The 10,110-nt window shown below is 44.1% G+C and overlaps 1 protein-coding gene across 2 annotated transcripts in view; it reads left to right on the top strand.

Moving 5' to 3' along the window:
• Window positions 1-2,688: 2,688 nt before the first annotated feature.
• Window positions 2,689-10,110, top strand: part of LMBR1 (limb development membrane protein 1) — a 64,397-nt gene continuing 56,975 nt past the window's right edge. The window contains exon 1 of one of the 2 annotated variants that reach the window (XM_027879792.1): window positions 2,689-2,888. In XM_027879792.1, the coding sequence (XP_027735593.1) occupies window positions 2,826-2,888 (63 nt within the window). In that variant the 5' untranslated portion in view covers window positions 2,689-2,825. The remainder of the gene's footprint in view (window positions 2,889-10,110) is intronic. The other variant, XM_027879793.1, reaches the window with a different exon arrangement.

Here is a 10,110-nt window from a genome sequence, read left to right as displayed (position 1 = left end):
ATATCTGGTTGTTCTCATTTTCCCTATTTAGTTGGACCTTCTGGTCTCCCCAGTTCTTAGATCTGTTTTGTTCTGGCTACAGCACTTCTGTCTTTATCATAAATCCACTGAAGGCCTAACACCAGATTCCTTACACGGTGATTATAATGCCATTGTAATTTATTATGTGTATCTTTTATACAAGATGATGAAAGCTGGGAACCTCTCTATACCAATATTTCTATAGGCAGCTCTGAGAGAATTTGGTTTCCCTGGCGTTGATTCTTGCATACCAGCGTGATGGTTATGACTTGGCTCCTTGCTAAATGCCCAAAGCCCAGTAGCAGCCTCCCCACCCTTCCCCCTTCCTTCTTCCCCCAGGGCAAAGGAAAAAAAACTATGCAAATTGAAGAATTTGAAAATTAAGTTAGTTATATAAAAAATATATTTTATGTATATTACAGTTAAGATGCTATGTACACAGCACAGGGAATCCAAACACCCCCCGAAGAGATAGGGAAAGGGGGAAAAGGGACAAAAGGAAACAAAAAGGGACACCGAATACATACGCACAATCAAACCTGAAAATTAGTAAAATAACTAGTAAAACAAATCTCACCACGTCCCTTAGAAAGCAGGATTGGGAGACACTGCCAGCACTCTCCAAGCCTCCACGTGGCAGGTCAGTGGATGCTGCAGGCCTCAACCTTAGATAAGTGAGACCAACGCAGGGACCCATTGTTCCCGAACTTCGCCGGAAGAGAAGAAGAGCAAAGGCCTCTCCTCCCTTCTTATTTATACCAGGATTTACGTAAAAATCGTATGGAATACTGGGAACACTGCCCCTTTCTTAGTTACAACCTGATCACCAAGGAAGGCTTGGATTAAAACCACCACAACCAGACAGCTGTCTGCTCTTGCCAGCTGTGTTTGTTGTTAAAGATATTGCATCTACTTATAAACCTTGCCTGCAGTTACACTGTTCACTCTGGACCAGCTCCTGAGCAGACAATAGCACTAGCTGCTCTCACAAGCTCAGGCCTCATGTCAAATTCCTCTTGGCAGCTACGGATGGTTTCCCAGCTTTCAACATTTGAAGAAGAAAAGGAGATTGAAGATAAGTGGGAATAGATGAATAAACCCCCCAGATGAGTAACAATATTGTCTATCAGATGGGATCCTTTGCTGTGCTGGGAATAGGTGTAAAATAGGACAGCTTTTCCCAAGAAGCAGCTCAAAGACTGTGGTCCCTGTTCCTTCATCTCTGCTTTTGATTGTCTTCTCCTGTTGCTGTAACCTCGATGAATACCTAAAGTTTCCCTCCTTAAGCAGTGGGCTTCAGGAGGAGAGAGAGTGGGGGTATTTCTGGCCTCACACCCACAGTGTGATTCTGCCTGCAAATATCTTGTCTGTATCTTCATAAATATCAAAGGAACAAGGGTGCAACTGTGGCCAGACTGAAGCTCTAGGAAGTTCTGCATCCATTCAGAACTACAAGAAATACTTCTGCTAACTCCAAAATTTCCTAAATACCTCATCATCTGTTTTAACCAAGAAGATAGGCCAGAGCATGAGGAGTGAATATAAACAGAATTATAATTGACATTGACATCATGGATAACGTATATCAATAGATGTAACAGGCAGATAATGATAATCTTTATTTTTGAAACTTCTATAGAATAATGTTATGTATTTGGATAGAGGGAAGTGTTCTAATTGCTAAACCGCAATCTATATTTTGTAGTGTGTCCTAGATTAATAGTCTTTTGTGTGTATTTAGACAATTGAGCTGCTTGCAAACTCAGAAGCAAAGATTGTCGACGTGAGTAGAGGGAACAGGGAAAACAGGGAGATTGTGCCTTTGCACCACAGCACTCGAGCAAACAACACCACAGCAGAGATCACCCAAAGGCAAAAAGCCGGTCTGGGGAAATGGAAATGGGACACTTTGTTGTAACTCTTGTCCCGTCTCCCATCTCCCTTGTTCCCTGCTCCCAGGACACTCAGGGACTCCTCCTGTTCCTGCCCTGCACAGCCACAAGCAGGTGACCTGTTTCGATAGGATGAGAGGACATAGTCTTAAAGTCTGCGCCAGCAGGAATTTCTTCTCAAAAAGGGTGATTAGACATTTGAAAGGGCTGCCCTGGGAGGTGACGGAGTCACCGTTCCCAGAGGTGTTTAAAGACAGACTGGACGTGGCACTCAGTGCCATGGTCTGGTTGACATGGTGACATGTTCGGTCACAGGTTGGACCCGATGATCTCAGAGGTCTTTTCCAGCCCAACTGACTCCATGATTCCGTGGAACTCGCCCTTGTCGATAACACCAGGAACAACCCCCCCAAAAAAACCCGCTCCCCAAAAAAACCCGCTTCCCAAACCCCACTCCTTCGCGTCCCGGCTCGCTCTGGCCCCGCCCTCCAAGGCTCCGCCCCCGCCTTCCCTTGGCCCCGCCTCCGAGCGTTCACCCAATTCCCTTCAGGCTAAACCACGCCCCTTGCCACATGACCACGCCCCCACCCCTTAATCCCGCCCCCTCGGGGCCGGGGGCGGGGCTGCGGCGCGCGCGGGGTCGCTGCGCCGTGACGCAGCAGGAGGAGCTGAGGCGGCACTGCCCGCCCTTCCTCCTCCTCCTCCTCCTCCTCCTCCTCCTCCTCCTCCTCCTCCTCCGTGCCCGCCCGACCGGGACGCACCGGCGCAGCCGGAGCCGCTCCGCCGCCGCCGGGGCCCGGGGGAATAGCCGGGCTGCCGCTGGCCATGGTGGCCCGCCCGCCGCCGGCGGGGCAGGAGCAGGCGCGGCGGCGGCGGCCGCCATTGCGCGCGGGGGCCGCGGGACTATGAAGGATGGAAGCGGACGAGGTGACGATCCGGGAGCAGAACTTCCACAGCCAAGTGCGGGAGTACACGGTAGGACCCTGCGCCGGGCTCCCTGGCTGGGCGATCCCTGCCCGCCTGCCTCCTCCCCGCCCTGTCACTGCGGGACCCCCCGTGCCCACCGCCCCCCAGCCCTGAGCCCGGGCAGCCGGGGGGGTGTCCCGCTCTCCCCCGCTGTCCTTGCCTGCCCCAGTGCCCGGAGGGACGTGGGGGCCCGTCCCGGGTGGGCAGCGCTGTGCATGCTCCTCCCTCCGGGCCGGCTGGAGGATATCAGGGCTGACCGACCCCCTGGAGGGTTTTCCTCTCCCCAAGCTTTCAGCGAAAAGGGAGAATGCTGTGTATCCATGCAGGGCATCGGTGTGCTCCTTCGGAGTGCTCTCGGAACAGATACCAGTGCAGCAACCCCGTGAACAGTGTTCAGCCTCGGGAAAAGAAGACAGAGGGGAGCTCATTAATCTGTATAAATATCTAAAGGGGGTTGCCAAGGGGATGGATCAGGCTCTGCTTGGTATTGCCGAGCAATACGACGAGAGACAACAGGAAGTTCCACCTGAACATGAGGAAGAACTTCTTTACTGTGCGGTGACCGTGCACTGGGACACATTGCCCAGTGGAGATATTCAAGCAACTGTCTGGATGCAATCCTGTGCTATGTGCTCTAGGATGACCCTGCTTGAGCAGGGAGGGTTGGACCAGATGACTTACTGTGATCCCTTCCAACCTGACCCATTCTGTGAACACCTCAGCCCTCAGGTGCAGCCTTGTTCCCATCAGGTGCACGTGGGATTTTGTATTACCACTTGTGATGCTGGGATCCTCCTGCCTCGTTGAGCTGTTTACAGTGCCTGTGTGTAATGTTCACGTTCTCCCTGACCCCTCATGCCCAGTGCTCTCCCAGTGGAGCCATACGGAGCAGGCAGGTGCAGCCCTGCATCCTGCATGCAGACGGAGAGAGCAGTTGTGGTTTCCTCTCTGACTGCCTCGTAATTGTTTTCAGGGCTATTCAAAAGCTGGTGGAGGTGTTTTGATGGGGTTCTCGTCTCTCCTGCTTCAATTCCAGGAAGGAAATACATGCTGCTCGCAGCAGACATGCAGCGTTGTCTCCTGTGCACATGCCGGATCACGTTCTCTTTGTGGTCACTGTTGTCTAAGAAAGAAGGCATTTCTTGAATTAAAATATGATTTCATAATTTACCTTTAAGTATTTTTCAGCTATTGGGAGACTCTAAAATCCCACTGTTAACTGATTTATGTAGGCCTACAGCTCAGTCATTTGGTAACAGAGACTTGCTTGGATCCCCGGAGTGTTAATTCCTTCTCTGTATTTTACGAATCGATGTTAAGACCTTCTTTTTTCTGGTGAAGTGTTCTCTTTCTGGGATGTTTTTTTCTGAAGAGTTCAAAACAAGCCCGTATGAGGAGAACTGTTTCTTTAGGAGATTTTTTGGACTTTATCCTTTTTGGGAGGGGATGTAGCGTATGTCCTGGAAGCTCTGACGAATGTAGGGGCATGAAAAGTAAAATACTGTCTTGTAAAGAAGGCTTTAAGCATTATATTAATCAGCTCTGTGGTATGAAAACATGGATGTATGCACAAATCACTTGTCTTTTCCCTTGTGTCTGTTTTTCCATTTGTATTTGTGTGCTAATTATCTCCTACTTATTTCCAGCACAGTCTTGTTCTGATAAATCTTATGCTATGTATGGTGCTTTTCTATCTGGTAGGATGCACAGATTTTGAGTCTGAAGGAACTGTGTGCAGCCTCTCTGGGTACTGTTACAAGTAGTGAAGATCTATTAAACTTGTAAAGAACTATCTCATCTATACTGCAACTGCTTTTCTAAAGTTTCTTCAGCCCATTTACAGCAGTTGGTAACTCTTCCCAGTGATGTAAGAAATCATATAAGATGTCAGTAACTTGTATTTTAGAGGTGCAGTGTTGTTTTGTTTGGACTGTGGAGGCGGAATATTCTTTCTCTTGGAACTTTACTTTGATCTTAACATGGATCACAAACCACCTTTGTTATTGTTTAATCAGTGGGAATAATAATAATAATAACCATTTTGCCTTTAAGTCATGCATTGCTACAGTTGTGATCTAGTCTTTAATTTATGTTGGAAGACCACAGGATTTTAGGAGTGCATAAAGTGCTGCCACCCCTAGCTGAGTGTGCAGCCTCATAGCTGCAGGAGCACGTTACAGGTATGAGTGCATACTCATGTTCCTTACACGCACAATTATGTTAACATCCTCTCCTACCCATTCCTGTCCTTGCTGCTCATGAAGTTACGTGGTTAAGATAATTTCTTAAAATAAGCAAATAGCTGTTGTGTGGGTAGGGGGAATAATCCTTAGCCCCTCAGCTGGAGGAGGGAACAGACTCCACTCTGACATATGCAGAAAACCTTGATTCCAGCTGCAGGTGGGCTGGGGGCAGTGCAGCAGTTAATAGAAGGATTTTATGTTACAAGGGGTAGTAGCTTTAAATTGGAACATGGTAAGTTTAGAATAGTTGTTAGGCAGAAATACTGTATTGTCAGGGTGGTGAGACTCTGAAACAGGTTGCCCTGAGAAATTTTGGATGCCCCATCCCTGGAAGTGTTCAAGGCCGGGTTGGATGGGCTTTGAGCAACCTGGTCTAGTGGAAGGTGTCCTTGCCCATGGCAGGGCATTGGAACTAGTTGACCTTTAAGGTTCCTTCCAACCCAAACTGTTCTATGATTCTATGTTTGTTGTTTAATGTTACAGTGGAGGAAACCTGTATATGCCTGTAAGGAGCAAGACAAATTTATGTAATCTGGTAGTAGTGTCTTTGGAGAGCTAGCTGTGTGGCACAGTCTTTCCTTGAAGCTAAAATGATACATTCATGAGAGAAGAGAAATCAAAGTAAGCTGATGTAGTTGAAAAGAAATCCTTTTCCCTTTTCTCTTAAAAATTTTCTTTGAACGCATACAGGATTTTTAGATTGTGCTTTCTGATGGAGTCCTAAGGGCACACTAAACTTAGCTTCACTGTACTGCCTCATTTCTGTTTCATCTATTCTCTGAACTGGCAAGCTACAAAGTTTTCCATAAAGTTGTGTAACGTAAAAAAATTCAAGGCTTGTTATCCTTCTGCTGGTGGTGCCTGTCTCTTTCTGCAGGTGCCAACTTCTGCTAATTCCACCTTCAAAAGACAAATATTTCTGACACATGTTTATAGATGGAGCAAGGGTAGGGAAAGATTTTTTAAAAAAATAAATCCTTCATCTGCTTTTGAGGTGACTCAGTGGTTTAAAGCTTAATTTAACTCAGGCCCGTTTGCTCTTGACCTCATTTGGAGTGTCTGTATGGTACCTGTTTTTTTCAGGAGGGGGCCTGTTTGCACTAAAATCATCTGCCCTGTATTTTGTTGCTTCATGAGGATGATCTTTACTATGAGAAGGTGGTAAACTCCCTACTCTAGTTTCAGCTTAACTCTTCTGTGTGAATCTTCTATATAAATCTGCTATGTAGAGAATTTGTTGCTCCAAACAGTTGTTGAAAATACCCAGACTCTCAGACTTGTATGAACTCTAAAATTCAGATGCAGTGAAGTGTAGATTGTGACCAAGTGTAAGAGACGTGGCACAAACACAAGTTTGCTCAAAGTCAGTGAGAGCCTTGACTTAACAAAGCCAGAGCCATACTCAGTTCTGGCTAAAGCAGGCATCTTTCTGAAAAGCAACTGTAGTTGATGGCAAAATATGGAAGAGGGTTTATGTTCTGTACTTGATCAGCATTTGTGTGAAAGAGTTGTAAGGGCCAGACAATGTTCTGTGCTGGTCTGATGTGATCTGTTACTTTGTACACTTCATTTGCCCTTCCTGGTCCTTTAGATTAATTTTATAATTTGCTGAGATCTTGCACATCCGTGGAAGGTATTTGGGCTTTTAGGGACTTGTTTTTCCCTTGTGTCTTGTTATCATGTCTGTTTATAAAGTGTTCCATTTTCTGCTGGTGTTGTTGTGAACTGTTTATTTCAAATGTAAATTGAGTAAGTGCAATGGTTCAGTCTCTTTCTGGTCCCCTGGGTTTCCTTTTTAGAATATTCTTACATTTCTTTTTTTCCAGGTTGAGTCCTCTATTCTGCAGCATGAATTTGGATTTTTAAAATTTAGCTCTACTTTTTTAATTGTTATTTTTCCACTTACAAAGTGTAGAAAGTTTGTAAAAATATACATGTACACTTAGTTACGAGATTTCCTTGGCAAAGTACATACATTTGTACTTGCATTTGTAGTGTGGGAAAAACTATGGAAGGACGCAATTTTGTGACTACGGAATTATTACTTAGAAAGCTGAAGAATATGTATAGTATATTTGGAAAGCAGTTTGTTGTATTAAATATATCATGAAAAAAATCAGTCCTGTAGAGTAAGTTTGAATACAGAAGTGCTGTTATAACTCTAAGTGCTTCATGCCTGTTCAGGCAGATGTTGAAAGTGGTATAATATGTAGTTTTGTATTAAACGTGAGATGCTTCATTTGAAGGGCTAAATGTTTTCAGGCTTCAGATACTAAATATTCTGAGAAACTTAGTTTCTCTATTTCTTAATGCAATTTCCTCTGCTAGAAGGCCTTTTTTTTTTTTTTTTTTTTGCCATACAACTTCTAAATATTTATTATCTTTTTAAGGTGACAAGATTGTTGTTTTATGTGCGCAAATCTGAATCTAAAAATAATTTCTAGCAGTTTAGAAAGGCCTTTTTAGGTAGGTGCAACTGTCTCATGTCTTTCAGTTTGTATGTTTGTTTGTTTGCAATTTCACACTAATACCATTGGCTTTGTTTTGTTCACTGATTTCTTTACCTACTTTTTCTCCTCTTGTCCTGTTTTGGTGTAGATGGTGTCCAGGATTCTTCTATGAACTAGTGCAGTGTGGTTACTGCTGGCATTTGTCCCTTATCAGGCTGTAAAATGAGAAAGCACTGTAGTCCTGTTGGGAGTATGCTCTTGTTCCTGACCGGTTCTGCCTCCTTAAAAAATTGTGATCTTCATAGACCCTTTTTCATGCCAGAAGTGATGGTATTCTGAAAGTGGGCCAGGAAGAAAATGCTGATTAGAAGGGTGGGTGATTTTTAAGAACAAACTTACTACAGATACTGCAGTTTTTTTTAATCCAAGCACTGAAAACTTAAAGACTAGTTTATACCTTGAATGACTTCTTGTATTCAAAAATAAAGTTTTCCTAGGTTTCTCAGTATTGCTTCCTTTTATTTTTTCTCAAATATTTTGGTAAAGATTTGTAACTGAATAAAGGATTATTTGTGGTAGTGGCATGAGATATAAAGCTGAAAGATTGGTGTGCATTGAACATAATTAAGTACATAAAATGTTGGCATAATTCTGTCATCTTAAAAATATACCTTTGCTTGTAAACATGGGTGCTGTCCTGAACTTTAAGAAGTGATGAGTCATCTTCTGGCTGCTGGTCCTGAAGATCAGCACTGTGGATCCATCTGGAATCAATAGGCATCTCCAAATACTTGGCATAGACAAGTGGAGAGGGATACTTATTCCCAAAACAGAAACAGCTTTTGGAGAGTCCACTGTTTCTATTTACATAAAATAAGCGTGAAAGGCTGAGTATACAAAGTTGCAATTAGTTATGGTTCAAAATAATTCCCTTTGAGTTCCTGGTGTATTTCTTTGGGGTAGCAGTGGACCAGAAGGGCGACACAGTTCATGGAAGGTACAGACATCTGTTTAAGAAAAATTTATGTTAAGGTGTAATTAGATTTGAGAAAATCTAGTGAAAAGTGAAAGAACTGGCAGCAAACAAAACCAGCTGTTCATTGTAGGACCACAAACAAGCATATCCATCTTGGGTTTTGTTTGGGTAGCTGGGCATGGAGTAGAGGGACTGGATAAGATGCAGGATGTAACTGGGAGACCAGAGGGCTGTAATAACACCTCGCTCTTTGCTGTGATGGGGATGCTGAGTGTTACTGAGTTTATTAGCAGAAGACCCTCTGGAAAGAATTGTTTTCAGAAATGTTGAGGAGGGTTGAGGGGTGGGTGAGGAGGAGAGCAGAACAGCAGTGGAGGGGGTGGTAATGTCAGAGTGGACAGAGAATTGAAGAATGTTGCCAGTGAGATAAGAAAGTCAGAATTCCATTCTTGTGACATAGATGGAAATTTGGGTTAAGGAAGACTATCTAAAAAAACTACTCCGTTCACCATAAGCTTACTATTTTTATTTGAAAGTTAAGCGAGTGATTTTTTCATTTTAAACTGAAGTGCTTTCTCCTTTCCTGTCTTTCGCACCCTCTGATTTAATTTGGTATTTATTCTCATTTAGCAGGGTAGTAGTAACTCGTGTTGAGAAAGTCTTCTGCCTCACTCTCTACTCCCTTCGTGTTCCCCCTCTTACCTTGAAAACTGCAGACTCTTTCCTGTAAGTGTGTGCTGGCAAATGACTTTTTGGGAACATTCATATGCAAGAATTTACATAACTTATAACACAGGAAGAGGAGAGAATTCAGAAGTCGTGACTGTAGTTTGTTTTTATGCATATAATGACTGACAGCCTTGGTTGTTGCATTAGTCCAAAAGGTGAGGATACAGCCAGGTAGAGATTAACTGGAATGAGCAACTGTCTCCAGCCCCCAGATTAGGCATTCATGTGACAAGGGAAATTGCTTCATACTTTCAGCAGCTTTGATCTGTGCTCTTTGGGGCCCAGTTGACTCTCTTAAAGGTGGTTTCAAAACTCAGGTTGATGTTTCATCAGCTTGGTGTTGAATATGTATGGTAGTGTTGCTCAGCTGCTTCCCACGCTGAGGTTTCTAGTTTCTTGATTAATTGGATACGTTAAAAGTTGCTTCTAACTACCAGCAGCATGGTTGCAAAAGAGAGCCCCGTGCTTTGTACTGTCTTAATATTTGAACACTTCAATAATTTTTGAAAATTTGAAAGATATTCTGCAGATCTATGTTTTAGTTCCTCTGTTTCCAAGTCACGTGTGCTCCACAGCAGGTATTATGTGTGTCGATGGCATTGAAGTTTGCATGGGGCTGAGTGTAATATAATAATAATGGCCAGTCTTTGTGAACGAAGAACCGGGGAAGGTCTTTACACCTTCCAGCCTGCGCATTGGATTTTTTAGGTGAGACACAGTGTGCGCGGAACTGAGCCCACCCTTTAATCCTGAGGTTCATCTGCCGGGGCCAAGCGAGCTTGGACGGTGGCAGCGAGGTCCTCAGGACGTAGATGGATTGCCTTACAGGGCTA

The sequence above is a fragment of the Empidonax traillii genome, unplaced genomic scaffold, assembly GCF_003031625.1.
Source record: "Empidonax traillii isolate 1590-97213 ecotype Southwest subspecies unplaced genomic scaffold, ASM303162v1 scaffold58:size1836614, whole genome shotgun sequence".
Lineage (NCBI taxonomy): Eukaryota > Metazoa > Chordata > Aves > Passeriformes > Tyrannidae > Empidonax > Empidonax traillii.
This window is presented reverse-complemented; position numbering and strand designations above follow the sequence as displayed.